At 36.2% G+C, this 21,261-nt stretch overlaps 1 protein-coding gene across 6 annotated transcripts; it reads left to right on the top strand.

Annotated features, from left to right (window-relative positions):
- The first annotated feature begins 4,052 nt into the window (after positions 1-4,052).
- Positions 4,053-20,581, top strand: LOC123554052 (E3 ubiquitin-protein ligase TRIM71-like). 6 transcript variants are annotated; one of them, XM_045343919.2, is made up of 16 exons: positions 4,053-4,463; positions 4,782-5,539; positions 8,312-8,470; positions 8,719-8,946; positions 9,325-9,494; positions 9,858-10,057; positions 12,965-13,056; positions 14,043-14,248; positions 15,026-15,224; positions 15,593-15,787; positions 16,000-16,114; positions 17,138-17,194; positions 17,763-17,849; positions 18,335-18,388; positions 19,217-19,300; positions 19,702-20,581. In XM_045343919.2, the coding sequence occupies exons 1-16, from the start codon at positions 4,370-4,372 to the stop codon at positions 20,331-20,333; spliced, it is 3,330 nt and encodes a 1,109-aa protein (XP_045199854.2). In that variant the 5' UTR covers positions 4,053-4,369; the 3' UTR covers positions 20,334-20,581. The 6 variants fall into 6 exon arrangements, with proteins under 6 accessions (XP_045199854.2, XP_053404508.1, XP_053404507.1 ...); XM_053548533.1 differs by lacking the exon at positions 17,763-17,849 and having other exon boundaries at positions 4,054-4,463; XM_053548532.1 differs by lacking the exon at positions 18,335-18,388 and having other exon boundaries at positions 4,055-4,463.
- The last annotated feature ends 680 nt before the right edge of the window (positions 20,582-21,261 follow it).

The raw sequence follows: 21,261 nt of genomic DNA, 5'->3' as shown, positions 1-21,261 counted from the left end.
AAAACTATAACCAAAAAAATTCTAAGTGAAAGAGGGGCATAGATCTGTCAAAATTCAAACAGAATTATGTAGATTGTTTCTCCTGGCGTAAACTGCGATAATAAGGACCTATTTCAAGTTTCAACTCAAAAGCTTTAATAATAACAGAAAAATTTGGTTTTATCAAAATTTTTAACCAAAAAAATTCTATGCTAAAAAGGAACATTAATCTGTCAAAATTCAAGTCTGAGCTATTGAAGTTGTCTCTCATGGTGTAGACTGTGCTAATAAATAATTATTTTAAGTTTAAAGTGTCAATAGCTATGATAGTAACAGAGATATTTGACTTTATCACAAACTTTAACCAGCGACAGCACCGACGCTGGGGCGAGTGCAATAGCTCAACATTTTCTTCATAAAAAATCGAGCTAATTATATGTATCTTAATTTAAAACAAAGTGTTGCTACACTTTAGCATGTTTTCTTCTTCTACACATTGATAAAAGAGTATTTGCTAAGGTAAACTGTAACTCTCTAGTATTCATGAGCTTTACTAGCTTACTTTCAGAGTTTAGGTCATTGAAATCAGGAAACAGTGATTGTGCCTTCATAAACAAGTTGTATCTAAGGTCACTATAAAATTCACAATTAACAAGGAAGTGAGTTTCATCTTCTACACAACTATTATCACAGTATTTACAAAGTCTTTCATTTACAGGAGTTTTAGGTTTGGTGTAGCGACCAGTTTCAATGGCAAGTGGTAGATTACATGCCCTAAATTTAGCTAGAACACGGCGTTGGTCCCTGTGCAAATTTAGCAATACATAATTCTCAATACAATAATCTGCCTTATACACTCTGTAAGTTCTAAGTTTTTTACCATTTTCAACTGTACCCTGACTTTGCAAATTAGTACTCCAAGAAGTCATATCATTGTTAAACAACTTATCTTTAGCTTTTTTAATACAACTAGTCTTACAAGGCTTATCGACCATTGTGAAATCACTTATACCTAATACATTGAACATTTTTTGAGCCTGTTTCTCCCATGATTTTGGTTTATTAACATACAGAAAATGCATTTGTCTAACTAGTCTATCTTCTGGAAGATTTCTCAGCCGACACCACAGGCGTACAACTTCAATCTTCTGTTTAGTATCTACAGATGCCCAGCCTAAATCTCCACTAACGGCAAGGTTTGGGGCATTTTTTGTTACACCTAGGTACATTCGCTTAGCCTTGTTAAGCACAGACTCGACACATGGGAACTTACGATAACCCCAAACTCCCGCACAGTAGAAGAGAACAGGCTCGACAACGGTTTCAACTAACTTCTTATAGACATTGTGTGACATACCACCAACATTAACAAATTTCAAATATATGGCTCCAAGAGCCCTGCTTGCAGATTTTGCAACCTCCTTCACAGACTTTTCCAAGTCTAAATGTTCGTTAAACCAAAAACCAAGATATTTATAATCAGATGCTGTACATATATTAAGTTCACCCATCATGAACTGAAAGTTGGATACAGTTTTGGACTGTTGTCTAAAATGCACAACTTTAGTTTTGCTTTCATTTACAGTGAGCCTCCATTTACTGCACCAGGCAGACACAGTGTTAAGCATACATTGCATATCAATTTCATTTTCAGCCAACAATACTATGTCATCGGCATAGAGCAGGATTGAGATCATAACGTCGTCAACATTAATTCCACAGTTCAGATTCTTGATTTCTACTGCCAGATCATTAATATATATAGAAAACATTGTCGGCGAAAGAACACAACCCTGCTTTACACCAACATTAACATTAAACCAGTCTGTTAAGTCGTTATTGACACGTACTGCACATGATACAGATGCATAAAGAGACTGTATTGCATTTAAAAATTTACCGTGTATACCAATTTGCATAAGTTTATACCATAAGCAACTTCTATTCACTGTATCGAACGCCTTTCGTGCATCAACAAAACAGGCAAAAGACTCTTTTTTCACTGATTTACGGTTATTCAGCAATGAATGTAACAAATATACATGATCTAAGCAACTTCTCTGACTACGGAAACCATTCTGTTCCTCACATAATATTTTATTTTCTTCAACCCAAGACATAAGTCTTTTATTCAAAATATGTGCATACACTTTGTAAGGAATAGACAACAAGGTTATTGGTCTGTATTCTAAAGGTTCAAGTGGATGTGTGTTTCCCTTAGGAATAGGGTTTATTATACCTTTGGACCAGTCATTAGGCACAATGCCATTTTCAAAAGCATAATTAACAATTTTGAACAGCAAGTCGATGCATGTTCCATTACGGATAACTTCAGCTGGAATCTCGTCAAAGCCAGTTGCTTTGCCAAGTTTCAGATGAAATATCGCTTTATAAACATCGTCCCTATTGACTGGTTCATTTAAAGTATAACAGTCACGTTTCGGAAACATATTGTTACCATTTAAACAATTTTCAACATACTGCAAATGCGCATCATCATATACATTTGTATTATTACAATTAAACAGATTTTTATAGTCTGACATCCATTTGTTCAAAACGTCTGATTTGTCCGTAATAATACGACCTTCGCTGTCTATCACTTCCTGAGGAATTCTGGTTTTACGCTCGTTGGCCATCCCAATCTTTCCTATCTTCCGCCAGAAGTCCCGCGGATTGTTTTTATCTATCAATGAGTTTCCAAGGCGTATATGTAAATTCTCACGCATTAAGTGTGAGTCTCACACATGAAGTTTATTCAGATATATTCCACTGGGCTATAAGCCCACGGTGGCACACATATACATAATATAAACGAACAGTGGTGATATACAATATATATGGGGAAAGTAAGACAAACATAATTTTTCACAAATATATAAAAACGTTACAAAACAGAAAGTTGTATACCAAAAAACAAATCTATGACATCATATAGAGAAATGCATAAAACACTGGCCGTATTATTTGATATCCCAAATTGATCAGTTAGATCTATCAATTTAATGAATTCCATATACATAATTATTTACAACTCAAATATAATCATAATTATTTACCACATGTAGACTTTCATCTCACTGCCGCACAGAATGTATATATTTTCACGCATTGATGGTGGACATCATATATTTGAACGTCCGATCACACGCTGGTGCACAGTGCATGGATCCACTCTCACGCATTGATGGTAAGCATCACCAGGGTGGCCAGCCCACATGTAATTGATGTCGTGCACACAGGGAAAATCGCTCGATTCATGTAACATTTCTGTTTGTAATTTCCTTGTTGCTTGATGGATTTTGATAAAATAAAAAGTGTCAAAGACAGAAAAACGAGTGTCCCAGTGAACTTTATCCCGAAAAAATGTTCTCGATTATTAAATTGAAACCGTGTAAACTTACAGCCGTCTGTCATCATTAAAGCACTGCTCCGCGGCTATTCAAATTCTGTTGTGTGTATGCAACCCATGATTACAATAGGTAACAGTTAGCAACCACGAGCTACGCTATAGCACGCAAAACTACAGGTATTTTATATAAAATAGACTCTATTTTGACAGGCGTCATTGTTCATAGTCAGGATTTTCATGCTTTTTCAGTGACAATTGGTAGGACTGGAGCAGGTCGTTTAAACGACTGTCTGTGATCAGAACTTAGATGATTACATTAGTTCTTGGGATCAGTAGGTCCGAGGTCAAGGACACTTTGATATTAATACACACAATTACCGGTGGATAACGCTTCGATTTGTGGTAGTCAAATGCCTTTTGGTCAATTCATAGTATTTGCTATTTTAGGCCATTTTCTACCGTCCGATGGTGCATAAAGGGCGACAAATCTTGAAAAGGAATCTGCTATGAAGCGTCTGTGTTTAATCCCCTTATATAAAAATCAGTCTGATCTGTCTAATAAATTCAAAAATAAATAAATAGATTGAATAAATAAAGGAATATAACAAAACGTTCATTTAGGGATAGAATTTAATTAGATAGTAAGTTTTAATAGCGAAAACCATATTTATATTTGACACGTATATTGTTTCATTTATTAGGCTTAATAGTAAAAGTTAAAAACTTCTTAAGTTTATTGAAACGGCTTCTTGAAATTTATACTGTTTACGAAATAACTACGTTTGACTGAATACACTCAATAAAATAAAATATTTTAAAAGTACCCCGTTTCGGTGTTATGGCGTCTTTGTATAAAAGAACGAACCGTGTATGCGCTTATTGTTTTACTGTAATGAGATATCTCAATTGTTTGTACTGATTATTATAACTTTCAAATGTACGAAATTTGTGAATCAGCGCTGTCGAGGAGTGTTTGAAAAAGGGAAAATTATCTGTGATTGTGTTTCAATGGAAACATAAACAAATTATGAATATTGGATGACGGAGTTAGCGGTTAGTTCGTCTTCTTTAGTACCACCACCAAAAGTTAAAGCGGTTGCTACTACACGGAAAACATCAAATCTTAACATTGGTAAGTGTTAAAACTGAATGAATATAAAACTATATAGTGTGGAAGAAAGCAGCGAATTTACTTATAGTTAAGTGAGTGCTTATGCAAACACTTTATACACTTTTAATATGTAAGACGTGCCTAACTATTTATTTAATATTTTCACATTTTACCAGAATATGTTTGTCTCCATGTCAACCAAGTTAAAAAATTAAAAGATTCAACAGGGATGGTTCTTTGAAATGTTATAGAAAGTGGAGTATTTTCTGTCTTAGATTAAAGCTCTTTAGAAATTACATTGCATTTGCTTTTTTTACTTAAAAAAAACATACTTTTCAGATATAGAGATAGAGAAACCAAGAAACGGACATAAAGCAAAATTTGGTCATAGCATTATTCGCCTGTCAGGATCTCTCGCGCGGCAAACTGTTGTTACAGACCATACAATACAACTTCATTTACCCGGAGGCTCCGGTGTGCATGATCTTAACCTTATTTATAACAAACAAGGACAACCAAATTTGCCCGAAAATACTCGAAGTGGAGTTTATAGTTTGTTAACTCAGCGGCGCCATGATCTTGTACATGTCGAACCCGTTGCTCTTGCTGACGCGCCACCTATTATAAAAGATCTCAAAGAGGGAGACTTCGATTTAATTGCAACTGCTACAAATAAAGCTGTTTTTGATGAACAAGTAACAGACAGTTTCCTACCAGGAGAGCTACAACTTTTGAGAATCTGGAGAACTGGAGAATTTTATACCTATAACCAGGCGACTGGAAAATTAAATAAACTACAAGACGGTCGGAAACGGAACTTGAAAACTGTTGGATACGCGGTTGACAAGTTCCAGGTGCTGCCCGGTATTCAAAACTGGCATTATAGTTTTGATGAAACTGCAAATTATTACAAGAAATATTTAATCCAGGATGAACTAGAAAGTCAACTAGGCAAACAAATTCATCCGTCCCAGTCTTTACCGGAAATACACAAACAAGACCGCTCTCTAGAACGCCGTTGGAGTTTTACGTCCGACAACTCTCCTGAAAAAGACAGTTTCTATCGGAAAGTTGTCGCAGGGCAAGTACCCTTGAAGGTATACTTTACTCTGAAATTAAGATATTGTGGAATTTATGCATATACATGGACTTTTTGCCGTTTAAATATACAGTAAACCTCATTTATAAGGAACTCGGATATAAGGAACACTCGGTTATAAGGAACAGTTTTCAATTCCCCGATCTAATTCCTTCTTTATTTAATGTAAAAATCCTCGGTTATAGGGAACTCGGTTATCAGGAACACTCGGTTATAAGGAACACTTTTTCCAGTCCCAAAGTACGAAATGCAATGGAAAACTCCTCGGTTATAGCGAACAGACATAAAGAATAAAAAAAATATTGAATACCGGAAATAAACATGAGAATCGCCGATGACGTCAGAGTAACGTCGGCACTATCACGCGCTTGAATCATGCACATGAAAATCGCTTTCATGCACATGAATAAACACAAATTATTTCACTCTATGATCTTTAGTTTGTTAATTTACGGATACGGTAAAAAGAAAATATATAATGTCATCAATTTACCAAATACTGAACGATAGTAGACTATATTTACTCAAGATTATGTTCGACAGTTACATGTATTTGGTATTTCATGTTAACAATAGTGAACGAAAATCCTAAATAAATGTGCTAATTACACGTGATTAACAATGGCAATCGGTCCACTTTACCAAATTTCCAATGAAAAATTATTGCAGGTGCTAAAATGGACAATAGCAAAAGTATTGGTATAATTTACACTTTAATCCGTATGTATGGCGCCGTTGTCTAGTCGTTATACACCGTATGTCATAAACACCCTACTTTTTGAATTTTAATGGGTAGTCATATTTAACATTTTTGTAATGAAAAATTGAACATTTATTTTATATTAGTATTGATGACTATTCATATAACATGCAGTCAAGCGAGGTAAGGGGAGTAACTGCAGCATCATGTAGCACTCTCTAAAAAGAAGTTACAAATGACCGACAAATTATAAACATTAATTACGGTCATTCTTACCGACGGAAATTTTGGCTTGGTTAAGGTTTAACGCCGCGTTTCAACACTATTTCAGTCACATACATGCAGGCAGTTTACCTTACCATCTCTCCAGGAAAGGACCGGTACTAGAAAAGCAACTTCCTCGCATAAAGATTCAAGATCGGCCCGGAGTGTGAACACATACCCTTTATGAAACGTCAGTCAAATAGTGTTCGCTAAACGTCAGTCAAATAGTGTTCGCTATTCAAATTGTATTCGTTATACGAACCTCGGTTATAACGAACTAGTTTGCTCTACGGATATAAGGAACCGCGGTTATAAGGAACAATTTCTAGAGGTTCCTAGCTGTTCCTTATAAGCGAGGTTTACTGTTCTCAAGTTTGTAAATTTTATTTTTTATTTATTAGATGGGATACTATTTGAACATACATCATTTAAATTTAGTTAAAATATATTGGTAATCGGCACTGGTTCCAAGCACAACCTGTACTCATTAAGTTACACGTTCGCTTTACTCAGCTCAAAGATGTGCTCTGTTAACACTCTTTTTATTCCATTATTAAGTATTTAAAAACAAGATGATAAAAAATAAAACTTTATATTACATTCGGAACTGGGTGGCTCGCTTCTCATTTCTTAATTTGGAAACCAGTCTGCGGCATTACTATTGGTCAGTTTCACTAATTTTACGGAGAATTGACCAACATGCTGGCCAGATTTCGACGAAACTACACAGGAGTGAACAGTACCAAGCCTAGTTGTGCATATCGCCGGCACGTTCCGCTTCGCTGCACAAAATTGTCACCAGAGCTAAAATGGTCGCCAGAGCTAGAAATAGGAAAAAAATATTGTCCAGCTTTCACAGGTCAAACTGCTGGCTGGATTTCGAGGAAACTTAAAAGGAGTGATCAGTACCAACCCTAGTTGTACATGTCGCTGGCACGTTCCGCTTCCTTGCACAAAATGGCCACCAGAGCTAAAAAGAGAAAAATCTTGTCCGGCTTGCACAGGTCAAACTGCTTGTGGATTTCGACGAAACTTCACAGAAGTGATCAGTACCAACCCTAGTTGTGAATATCGCCGGCACGTTCCGCTTCGCTGCACAAAATGACCACCAGAGCTAAAAATAAAACAATCTTGTCCGGCTTTCACAGGTCAAACGACTGGACAGATTTCGACGAAACTTAACAGGAGTGGTCAGTACCAAGCCTAGTTCAAGTAGTTGTGCATATCTCGGCACGTTCCGCTTCGCTGCACAAAATGGTCGCCAGAGCTAAAAATAGAAAAAATATTGTCCGGCTTTCACAGGTCTAACTGCTGGCTGGATTTCGACGAAACATCACAGGAGTGATTAGTACCAACCTTAGTTGTGCATGTCGCCGACACGTTCCGCTGCGATGCACAAAATAGCCGCTAGAGCTAAATATAGAAAAATCTTGTCCGGCTTTCACAGGTCAAATTGCTGGACATTTCGACGAAACTTCACAGAAGTGATCAGTACCAAGCCTAGTTGTGCATGTCGCCGACACGTTCCGCTTCGCTGTACAAAACGACCTCCAGAGCTAAAGGTATACATAGGAGAGGAGGGTGGGGGGGAGCGGGGGCGGAGACATGTGTTTCTAGTTTTTAGACTGGTCTTCAAGTTCAACTTTAAAACTGTAGGTTTTGAAAGCCGAGTATAGGCTTTTCATGACAAGAATTTACTACATTGTATCGTTTCAGAAACGTTAAAACTATGGTCTGTTTCTTCAAGCTTTTTATGAAAAATAAAAAATATATATAAAACCGTTAAGAATCGTTTATATATTCCAGAGAAATTTATCAGAACGGGGTCAACGACCTAGGCTGACCCGATCTAATATCTTAAGACACGAATTTCACCAGAGCCGGCGCCCGCTACCATCGATTTCCACACTGTTTCCCGAGATGGAGGGGAAAGGCAAGCTGTTTGATGCCGATGATGCGCTTCAGGTATGGCATAAAAAATGTGCCAGACGGTATGATTTTTTTCACTTGGAATTTCCATGACCTATGGATGAACTGTTTTCATTCTTTTAATTTGGACAAGTGGTCTTATATACTTGTTTCATTAAAATTGCCTACAAGTTTTAGAACGGTTAAGATCGCAGTTTGTTTCAAGAAGTTGTTCCAAAATTCTGATTTGTTTTGTGTAATTTGAAAGATACGTTTCAACATATCAAATGTGTCCATATTTACAGGAGCAAAACTTGAAGTGCCCAGTATGTAAGAACTATTATGATACCCGAGCCCGCAACCCGCACATACTTCACTGCCTGCATAGCACTTGCAATGCCTGTCTCAAAAGTCGGGTCCGAGCGGAGATGGTTCAGTGTCCAGTATGCAGCGAGGTACATGAAGTACCAAACAACGAAATAGAATTACTACCGGTAGACCATGCTCGGCAACACCTCGTCAAGTTCTACAAGGTAAGACATAGTTTTGGACTCATGTTGAAATACATTTGTCCTATTTTTGATTGTGCTTGGACCATATCTAGAATATTACTGACTGGCAGTCAGTGCTGATCGAGAAATGGAATTATGGTCTGTCAGAAAATGATGAGACAGTTGAAGTCCGGCTAGTATGATTACACTTTGTCCGAAAACTTAACTATGTTTTGTTTGCAAGTTTATGATATTTGTTGTTTTATTTAATTGTAATTCCATGTACTTATCATTCCATTTTCTAACCTTATTTATTTGAATACATGTTTAGTAAAATTCCATTTCAGAGAGCTAAATACCTTCATTTAAAGAGATACTTAAGATATCTATTGTACACGTGTACATTGTTTCTTCTTTTAGGTCCGTAACCGCTCCCAGGAGATAGGGTGTGACAGTTGTGACCCCCGGAACCGAGCCACCCACAGATGTAAGGAGTGTGATGAGTTTCTTTGTGGCGTCTGTACTGAAGCCCACAAACGGACAAAGGTCACCAAAGGTCATAATGTTGTCAATGTGGATGCTTTGAGGAGGTACGATCATATTAGTATTAACATAATGCATGTTGTGAAAATGTTAAAAGTGTTTTCTTGATTCTCGTATATATACGTATTCATATGTAAGAGTAGAGAAATCTGCAGTGATTTAAACATTCACTGGTATTTTTAGTTTAACACCATTTCCTCAAAACTGTTAATTTAATGTGTTTTATTTCATTAACAAATATTGGAAAATGCGTACTCTACCTTTTTTTGTAAACGTGCAAGCACTATTATAATTAAACAAAATCAAAATATTGTATTTCTTCAATACAGGGAAGTCAAGAAACCTAACATATTAGGCTCAGTCACATACGTGATTAAATATATTATGTTCATTGATCTTTCTTCCCACAGATCCAACTTGGACGAGTTCCACCACAAGCGCACGTGCCCCGTGCCAGAGCACGATGACCAACATTTTAGTTTCTATTGTTACTCGAAAGGATGTGATACCCCAATATGTTCCTTGTGTGCAGTAACCGAACATAACAAAGCCGACGGTCACGACATCCGTAACATTAATGACGTTTATGTAGAGAATAAGAGGCTTGTTGGTAAACAGTTTTTATCTTTTTCGTGTTCATGCAGATCTAGTGTGATCTGATTTGCGAATTACATTTCAAGTGATGACGACAGTCGAAAAGACGACTGCAAGGTTATACAAATAACAGTAAGATGTAAAAGAAAAATGCATTTAAATGTTATATCAATCTGGTGTTATCAAAGAAGCTAAAATTCTTATTAAATTAATAGCAGAGCTACCGGCGCCGCGAAGCGGCGCCGATAGCGTCGCATTACGGTTAAACGTGTGAAAAACAAAATGAATAAAACTGTGTAAAGAATTACTATCGAGTTGAAAATTCGTGGTACTTTTTTGGAATCGGTGTTGTTCGGGTTTCTTCCAGCACACAATACTCATAGTAATTAATCAGTAAGACGTCACTAGACGCTTGCTGTTTACGGTTGACAAAAGCGTTTCGCTTACTGCTTTGAACGTTGAATAAAATGTAAATGAGCGTCTGATAATAAGAATTTTGTGCTAAATACATTTTCTACGAAGAAAAAAAGATAAAATACAATATTTTCAATTCGTCACGCTTCCATAACTGAAATTTATTATATATACTTATATTTGAGTTGATGACGTCATACTTCCACATTGGTGCAGTGGTTAGCGAGTTCGCGTTGAAAACCAGAGGTCGGGAGTTCGATTCTCACCAAATGCATTTTTTTTCATTTCAGTTTTTTTTATTTCAGTTTTCTTTTGTATTTATTCATTTATTATGAGTTTTGAAAGCATTGTAAAAAATAAAGTCATTCATCTGAAATTTAACAAGTGTTTTGTTAGTGATGTCAGGTAAAACTTATTTTTAAAAAAGGTTTTGGGATCAAAATATACAGGCATTGAACTGTGAAAAGCACATAATGCTCTTCTCCCCGTTCACATATATTTCATCCACAAGCTTAAAAATCACTGACCAGAGTTTATTACTAGGAAAAAAACTATTGCCTATGAATTATTAATAAACATCAAAAAGACTCCTACTACCATTCATATTCTATACCAGTAGTGCTAAAAGATTAACCATAAAATGTCATAGACTGTTAACTTAGCAGTTCAGTAAATAAAACAGGAGTTTTCGAGAATTTCGGCAAACAGTGATTTTCTCTGGGTAAAATTCTCATCACTAACTTTTAAAGATGGCTAGTCTTTTGGATTTTAAACAAGCTTTTTACATGTAGATGATTTTCATTTTCCCAAACCAGACGTCTATCATAGCAGTATATTTGCCTTAAAATTGGACACATTCTTCCTTCTAAAAAGAACCGTAACTTCTTTAGTTCGTATATAGCATATTTGTAGAGTTTTCGCCTGTCAAGATTTAATATTAATCATAATGCATTCTAAGACATTCATTCAGAAATCATGAATTATCATCAATTCTTAAAATTTTAATAGATCTTAATGAACATAAACTTCCTAAAACGGATCCAGATAATTCCAGCAGCACTCCTTTAATTTTCAAGGGGCACTGGTGATTTTTCAAGGGAGCTCTGCCTTCTAGGTAGCACCTAAGTTCATATTAGCTCTGAATAAAAACAAATCCCAGCACAGCAGACATGTTTTATTCCTTTCTCGCTGTAAGTAATGTAATGTATTGTATCTGTAGAAACATTGCAATTATAACCAAAGTACATTGTACATAATTTCTGTTCCAATAATTTATTTTAAAAGCAGTTTTCACTCATCTTCAGACATTTGAACTTTTACATTATCAAGGCATCCACGTTGTTTGTTTGTATGATTTATCAAGGTTCAGATGCGCCTGACTTGAATTATGAGGGCGTCACCCCGTGTAGTTCATTACCAAAGCATTTGAACTGTGACAAATCACGCAATAAATTTGAAGAATCTTATTTTCAATGTAGCACGTTCAGTATGCCATGATTTAAGAAATAATAAATCTGTTCCTATATTTTATCAGTTAATAAAATATGGGCAGGAGTTTGGATGCGTAGTAAATCACGAGTGCGTAGCACGAGTGATTTAATTATTCGCATCCAAACGACTGCCCATGTTTTATTAATTGATAAAATTATTGGAACAGATTTATTATTTCGATTCTAACAACGCAAATAATTCGCATTTTACAGTACTACATTTTCAGCGTAATACGTCATTCGGGTCATATGCTGTTACAATTTACCCCCTATGGTTAGAAAGTGTTGCATAGCCAATGGAACGTATAGATATTTGTTTCTTTTTTATCAGAATTTGGAGAAGTATTTATAAATTAGTAATCTAACAGCTCGCAAACTAATTATGAACAGAATCATCAAATTTGGCGAGTTGACCCTGTGTTACGAGTGACGAGCTTAACTTTTATATGACGTCACATTATTATGACGTCATACTTTATGTCATACATTTATGACGTCACCGCTGAATCTTAATTGAGCTAACTGAATTCGCTCGAAGAGATCAGAACGTGTTTTACGGTCCTACACATAAGTCAGTATGACTTTTATCATATTTATGTTTTTGAAATACTGTTTTCAACCGTTTGGCCATGAAATAATTCGTATGTAATGGAACTGAAGTAGAATCTCTTATGTCACAATCATAGGGGGTGAAATGTAACAGCCAACCATATTTTATCGTAGATTCATGTATAGGCGATTTCGCTATATGTTTATATAGCAGTTGCTGCGAATCGTGTTAGAATATAAAATAAATTATGCTGAACTTCATTCATCAGACTTGTAATGAATCTGACGTCATGCAACTATTTGACGTCATAATTGACGCATAATTGACGTCATAATATTCTCAAACCGGTTCAATGTTCAATCGTTTTTTACCGCAGAATATACAATGCTTCATATTCTCCTTTGTTTAACGAACAGAAAAGTCAAGCCATGTTAAATTATAATGTATGTTTTATATCATAACATTGCAGAGGGTTTGCTGATAGATGTGAAACATAAAAGAGGTCTTGCTGAAGAGGCGATACAGAGTATTGAAGATGAAATACAAAATCTTTACATCAAGGTATGCCCACTTTCTCCTTTGCAATTTAGTGCAGTCACTATCAGTAATCCATGCTCATATTAGGAATAAGGTCAGTAATTCGATAGTCGAAAGAAGTCCAAAATAAATAGATCCTAATTTTCCCATTTTTTTGCGCAAATTCGTGTAGAACGAGTGCTTTAATCACATTTTTTCACTGCAAGAATACATTCTGCATGAAATAAGACGGTTTTCATGTTTATACACCCAACATGGCAAGTTTTGCAGATCGAAACTTTATTGTGCGGACAAAAGCAAATATGCGCCATTTTTTGGGTAGCAGACCACAACCGACTGGCATTTCACTAGGAACTATTCAACCCCCTATTTTCTTTTCATTTTTCCGTTAATTTATGATAGAACTTTCATGAAAAATAGGCGTAGGAAAAAGTGGTGTTCTATAAAGATACGTAAAGACGACCTGAAGTTGTTGTTTTTTATATGAAACAAAAAAGGATTTGAATTACTGACCTTCAACCTATTATGACAACAGTAGCCCTACCATTTATCCAGACTGTGTCCGCTGATATGTAATCGCTTAAAGGGAGAGAACTATGTGTACTAGCTATAAAGATGATTTCTACATTTACTCTCACAAACAAAATCTGGAAAATATTTCAAAACATAGCTTTTTGGACAGCATTTGCAATAAAAAAAAAACGAATTATAAACCATTTTAAAAGGCATTTCGCACATGTTAATGACTTTTTTTTTTACATAACATGGCATTAAGAAGTTTTTGAAAATTTAGAAAATGCAATCAATTTAAAACAATGTGTTTCGATATCAGTAAGATGATATCTGGCGTGCCCGTGTTAATCAACGTTTTTAAAGTCTGAAATATCCCATTCGCTTCAGAATCATATAGGCCTATACATTTACACACGAAAAAGCGAGAATCGGAAGAGAGAAAACAATATGAAATTTTCTGTACCTTTTTTGTAACATAAATTTCTACATTTCTATAGGAGAGTGCGACGGATGAAGAAATAGACCAGGCATTCTTAGCGTGCCAGAAGCAACTTGAGAAACGGAAAAACGAACTGAAAGAGAAACTGGCGGCAACATCAAAGGCGAAGAAGAAAGGAATGGAAAGCCAGTTAGATAAACTGATCAGTGAGAAGAACAGTCTGGATCATGCTGCAAGGTTCTCAAACAATGTGTTAGGATATAGGTAAGGTGATATCTAATGTGTGCGTTTTCATCAACGTTTTAAAAGTCTGAAATATCCAGTTCGCCTCAGAAGAAAATGTATACTGCTGAAATTTTACAGAGCTGTCTGTAGCTGTTACAGTAGAGGGGATATTCCTGAAAAGTTTCAATACGTTAAATGTCCAGTCGACAGTGACCTAATAATTTCTGTTCCTTGTCAGTTCACGTGACTTCATGCATGTGTTCTACAAGCTCTTGCTATAACTAGAATCTCCAAACATCACATAATTATTAATTAGTCCATGACCTTTGCTCACATTTACTGTTATTCCCCTTGTTCCAGTAAAAACAAAGTGTTTTCCCATTGATTTGTTAAAAAAATGCTTATAATCCAAAAAAGATTCTGAGCAAGATTAACCAAACCTCACAAAATTTTCAATAAGCACATGAGCTTTGCTCATACATTATTTTATCCCCTTTGACAGAGTAAAAGCAGAGTTTTACCCCTTGATTTGGAAAAAAAAGGTTTAAAATGCTTATTAATCAAAAGTAGTTTAACTAGAATCACCAAACTTAAGCTAACTGTTCATGCCCATTAACAGAAGCTGTCAACCGCTGCCCACATCAGTCCTCTCAGTGCTTTGATATATACATGTTATAGTTTTACAGAAAATTCCGGATTAGTTACTGAAAAATTGGGCGTAGCGATGCGCAATAAGACAAGTTGTTTTTTTTTTGTTCCTTTTTGAAAGTGTTAATTAGATGTGGTTACCTTAATTATGGTTTTTGCCATTTTCAGTGATACAACAGAATTCCTGCAAATGAAAGATGCCTTATTCGCCCGTCTTGGTGAACTGAAAGAGATGGAAGTTGATATAAGACCACATAACAAAGCCGATATCAAATTCCACGGTCACAAAATGGTTGATGCCTTCCAGAAGTTTTCTAATAAGATGGGCGAAGTATGGTCAACCACGGCTTTTATACCAAATACAAAGGTACCGAGTACTTTGTTAATACAGTTATAGACTTGCAAAACATGCACAACGTATATATGGCAACGTTTAAAAACGTCAGAAAAATGAATTGTTGTATATTATAATACACAATTTTTTAGCCTTCATTGTTTATTAGGAAAATGAGTCGGGTCGTGTTAGAATTAAAAGTAACAGACAACTCATTAATATATATAATATAAGGCGTTTAAATGATGTAGATCTATAGATTACCGTCCAGGTCGCCATTGTTTTGGCATGCATACGGTTTTAGTTAACAATGATTCAAGTGCTAATTATCCGTTTCGTTTTTGTAAGGATCACTTGCACGAATTATATAAGACACCGCATATGATTGAACTTTTCTTCAGATCCAGACGTATGACATTGGTCTTGGGCGCGAGGAGACCGCCATGATGATTACTCTTCACGATTATGAGAGGCGCCCTCTAGCGGAACCAGGCGTTGATATTCGGGTTGAGGTCTTAAATCCTAATGGAAAGAAATCTCGAGCCCAAGTCATCGACTTGACAGATTCTGAGGGAGCGTATAAAGTTATTTATCAGGTAAATTTTCTTTCACCGTTGTCATATAATTACTTACGTGTAAATAAAGAACTGTATACATTTGATGCCCGCTGGGAAAATAAGATTCTTACATCTAATCGTTTCCATTTTAATAAGTAAATCCAGTTTGGGTATTAAATTCAAGCCTATTCTGCACAATAACAGAACTGTGTTAACAGTGTTTGTTTGATAAACTTTTAACTTTATTTTAGGGAACAAAACTTGGCGACCACAGAGCTAGTGTTTTTGTTATGGGCTTGCCAGTAATTGACCCTGGCGTGCAGTTCAAGGTCAGACGTCAGACAGATTTGGAAACAGACGTTCTTAGTAAGATATAAATGCAATGCTATTTCCCCTTTAAAACTCCACTGAAAATATTTCAAATATTACTCTTTAATCCGTTATCCTAACATACATTTCCGGGAGATGCAGCTTTATTTTGCAAGATCAAGGTATAAACTATACATCATTCTAAAATCTGTAGATTCTGTTTGGTGTAGTTTCACACCGACACAAGTGAGCCTCACATGGCAACATTTTCAGCTTTTGATGGGCGAGGAAGACCTCCGATACACTTCTGAGCATGTGTGGGCACATTGGTAGAACCTCCGACTTTCAGTAAGCCATCTGGATGGCTTCTCTACACGTGAAGCGAGGTTTTGAACACACATGAGTGAGGAGCAAGTGATTCAAAGTTGGCGACATTAACCACTGGGCCGCGAAGGCCATGACATCATTCTTTATGTCTGTAGATGCGGTAGTAGGAATAAAATAGAACACTGTATTGCTCTGGTATTATGCCATAAATAGATAGGAACACACCTGATTTTCAATAGTCGCATTCATTTAATTAAAATAGTGCTCATGTTCCATCCAAACATTTAAGAACTTTGTCCTGTTTTACCCGACAAATACACTCATCTATAGATGAGCCGTGCCATGGGAAAACCAACATAGTGGGTGTGCGACCAGCATGGATCCAGACCAGCCTGCGCATCCGCGCAGTCTGGTCAGGATCCATGCTGTTCGCTAACAGTTTCTCCAATTCCAATAGGCTTTAAAAGCGAACAGCATGGAGCCTGACCAGACTGCGCGGATGCGCAGGCTGGTCTGGATCCATGCTGGTCGCACACCCACTATGTTGGTTTTCCCATGGCACGGCTCAGATATTTAAGACATCGGGAAAACGTGTGTTTAAGGTTTTCTTTCTCAAAAAATAATCTTAAACCAATACACAGAAGCGCTATCTCTACAACGCGATATTATGTTATTTGCTCTTGGCTTTTCATGTCATTTGATAAAATACAAAATGTAAACGAGCATTCTAGACATTTTGTACTTTTGTTTCAGGGGACTATGAGCTGGAATCGGGTGGTCACCAACAGATCAAGGCCAAGATTGATTCAGGTAGAATGCACTTGTTATTCAGCTATATACTCTGTAATATACTAAAATGAAATATTTGAATCTATACAAATACTACATGGTCAAAGGTTTGACAGTCTTTGAGAAGTGTCTCAGAGTACTGCCAGGCCATTTATAATATAAGTTTTGGCGAAGAACCAGGAAATGGGGATTTCCAAATGGACTCCAAATTTAGTTTTAAAAAAACCTTTGACTCTTGTCTGTTTCAGTTTGTCCGCAGAGGAAATGTTCAGTCTAAATGCAAGTCTTTAAAAACGTAAAAAGAAGAGCAAAAATTAAACAAAAGATCATACATTAATTAGCGAAGTGTTTTCATGTCCGTACTAACGTCACATAACTTACAACTAACATAGCAAATTCTTTGCATAAATAAATTTCATGACTAGCTACTAACAACTGTCATTTCTTCGCTCAGTCGAACCATTCTTAATGTACATGTTTATTCTAATCCCGACTTGTTTGTTTCTTATCATTTCTTAATATCTGTGATAGTGTGTCTTTTTATTTGTGTACGTATTTGCTAAGTTGACCCAAGCTTTCTTCTATGCAGCTAGCTCAGTTGTAGCATCCGGAAGACAACTGGAATCTTTGACAACATTTACAACCCCTAAAGGAACTAGGAACGACATACATTCTGGTACACGTAACCGCACAATAGTCCGTGTAGATAGCTTGAATAGATATAGTTTTCAAATGTCTGCGGATAAATTCTTTCTGATTATGCTATCATACTTTCATTTATTGTTAGAGTTCTGACTCAACATTTAATGAATTAAATCGTCTGTAATTTTGGATGGCCAGTACGGGGCCCTTCTGTCTTTAGCAGGGGTAAATTATGAGAACTTACATGTAAAATATATAATTATTTAAAACAAGAAATTGTCTTAACGTTACAAAGCTGTGATTTTAATTTTGTACCATTAATTATTTAAGAAAAGATTGATAAAAGATTGCCTGTCGTGATTTTGAATCTGAGTACCGAATAATCGATGGAAAGGGTCACATGCGGTTTTGCGTTTGACTGTTCCTGTACTTATGCGCAGTGGTCTCCCCTTACACGCGCTAAGGGAGATAATCGCTGTTCTTTCTCGAGTCTTACAATAATCTTGCTCTTGCACACAGGTTTTCCGTCATCGACTAAGTTCAACTCAACCCCTTCACATGACGACAAACTTGGTACTGTTATACACTGTGCACTTTCAGTAACATGTATTAATTTTACAGTTTTACAAAAGTTTGAAAAAATATCCATTATGGTACTGGCATGTTGTACATCTTCCACCACTGTGTTATTATAGTCAGTTGGTACGCTGTTGTAGATGTAGTTATAGTAGTTGTTGTTGTTGTTGTTGTTGTTGTGATGTTTTGATGTTGTTTCTTAGGATGCACTATTTGGCTACATATGACATATCATTGAATCATTGAAGATTTAATACATTATCATAATTTAGATAAATGTTATTTCGTATTTTAGATCTGCAATATTTCCCAGCACTATACAATATTCAATCTTAATTTTATTAAAATCAGATTTCTAGTGGATCTGTTAATTGTCTATCTTTTTGCTGGTCATATAAATTGCACACTGTCTCTGACAAATCCCGTATTGCACAGAAAATTAAGGTGCTGCAAATTACCACAGTATATCCTTTCTTAACCCTTATGATGCTAGACACGATTGATTCTGCCTTTGCTACCAGTGCAGATCATGATCAGCCTGCACATCCGTGCAATCTGACCATGATCTGCACTGTTCGCCATTCAGTTAGTATCTCTTTGGTATGCACCCCTTTTAACAGTTAATGATACTGTCCAAATTGAAAGATGGACAAGTTCATTATAGAAATTTAGCAGGGTAATGGTTAATGATACCTGTGTTGAAAAAAACTCCTCCCTGCGAAGGCATATAATTTCTTTCTCAAATTGCAAACTAAATTAATAAGTTTTAAACAACAACCACAATGCAGTGTTCCCAGTATATTCACTGTAAATGTCTCAATGCAGGTCTGCAGCTTCACGATGACGACTACGATACAGAGAGGAACAAGCCGAGAGCCAGGTCCTACCGAGTGTTTGGGGACATCGTATGTAAGTTTATAATTCTTCTGAGTCTGTGCCTAGACTGGTATTAGTCGTTAGGGTTAGAGTACTTAAAAATAAATATCTTCACCATACAAATCTACCTTAATATCTCCTTCTGAAAAAAATCACAGTATCTCCTATATCTTACTCTAACTTGTTGAGAAAAAAGTTTGCTGGGAAAATACAGTGTGAAGAAAACAAAAACATTATTACAATTTACTTGATCTCAACAGACTTTATTATTAGTCTAACGGGATCTTTTTCACGATAATGTTACATACCGGCCTTGATGTAATAGATATCTATGCATCTGATTTATATTTAAAATGCACGTACAGTAAAAATCATATATATATATATAATTATTTTTTAATATATAAGTTAAAACTGTACTTTGTTTATTAAAGGTCCTGATTTTATGTATGACGCTTCAACATGCCATCCACAGAACATGGTTACCTCGGATTCGAGAACTTTGAAAAACGTTCGTGGTCGCACTGCCAACATTGGCACGGCCCTCAAGAACTACCGTGGGACGATTGGTACCCGGCCTTTCAGCAAAGCTGGCAGATTCTACTTCGAAGTTGTTGTTTACTTCTTCATTAAACGGCAGCTGCGCAATGACCTTATTTTCGAAGTGGCAATAGCCCGGAAGTCCGAGATAGACAAAAACTACACAGTGGATGGTTCCCCGTATGCGTGGACGGTATGCGCGCGCAGATGTCCTCTTTGCCGAACCGTCTGCTTGATGACGTTCCACAATGGTGTTCGGTTGTATCACCTTCCTCTGACAGAAAACTCTCCGCCAGGGACTACTTTACGCACAACAATCGGATTTTTGGTAGATATGAAACAGAAGCAGTGGTTTATTGTCGACGCCAAGAACAGGCGACTCTTCTACCGTTTTAAGAACATAGACACCTCAAAGCCGCTTTGGCCAGTTTTCGGGGCGTACAGCACGGAATACGTCAGCGTTTCATTGGCTTTGAAAACTGGAAAAGATGTTCAAGCTGTACCAGATATACCATCCGATGTTTAAAAAGTGTATTCAGACTCATATTTAGATATTTGCCATAACATGTACATTTTGTGCGTTTTCATATACTAGTTAATGTTTGTAACTAAACTGACGTTTGAACGCGAAAGAACTTTATACATACTTGCGTTTTATATCTTAATAAAATTATGCGATAATTACTTTATATTTGCTGTGATTTTTCAATATTTATTTGACAGATTATGGATGAAAGTTTGTGTTGTTTCTTATTAAACGGTGCATGGAAAACACTATTGCCTTGTCTTTATGTATACGTATTTTGTGTTACCAAAGATTTATAAGCAATACCAATTCTTTGTTGTTAACTTAGAAAAATAAGATTAGTATTAGCTGCCTACAACACGATTACAAAAAATGGCCACCATTGTTTTTGACAGTGTTTTAGTAATATATTTTACAGAGTCGAACGTGTATACTTGTAGGAGGCAAAAAAGGGTTTCATGGCTCATTTCGAACATTTCGTATTACGCAAAGTCGCTTATGTTGTACATTTCGGCGTCGTTTAGCTTGGTATTGGCTCATGCGCCATTAACAAATAATATCATTTCGTTATAGTGCGCGCAAAGATGAAATAAACTGTGTTGTTGTTCACGTTAGCGTGTTGGCGCACATGCCAAGAAGATGAACAAAAGGTAGCAGGGTACATATGCACACAATCTATAAAGTGGCCACTCTGATTCTGGACAATAGGGAAGTACAATGTTACGACTCGCTACATGTAAGCCTGGCCGTACCCAAAATGTTCGAATCCGAGTGTACCCTGCTACCAAAATGTTAAATCAATCGTTATGGTGCATTAATGTGCGAAAAACACTTCCATAAAAGAGTTTCGCAGAGCGTTACAATATACTGTAAACATTAAACATGACAATGAAATCTATGGTCTTTGAATCTTTAAATTTTAACTTAC

Source organism: Mercenaria mercenaria, chromosome 7 (genome assembly GCF_021730395.1).
Source record: "Mercenaria mercenaria strain notata chromosome 7, MADL_Memer_1, whole genome shotgun sequence".
Lineage (NCBI taxonomy): Eukaryota > Metazoa > Mollusca > Bivalvia > Venerida > Veneridae > Mercenaria > Mercenaria mercenaria.
Note: the sequence above shows the minus strand (reverse complement) of the source record. Positions and strands in the feature narration are given on the sequence as shown.

Excerpts from the sequence above, each read along its gene's own strand:
- LOC123554052 (XM_045343919.2), top strand. The coding sequence starts at position 4,370 with ATGACGGAGTTAGCGGTTAGTTCGTCTTCTTTAGTACCACCACCAAAA. Across the intron at positions 5,540-8,311 it reads CAGGGCAAGTACCCTTGAAG|AGAAATTTATCAGAACGGGG; the intron begins GTATACTTTACT and ends TATATATTCCAG. Across the intron at positions 9,495-9,857 it reads AATGTGGATGCTTTGAGGAG|ATCCAACTTGGACGAGTTCC; the intron begins GTACGATCATAT and ends TTCTTCCCACAG.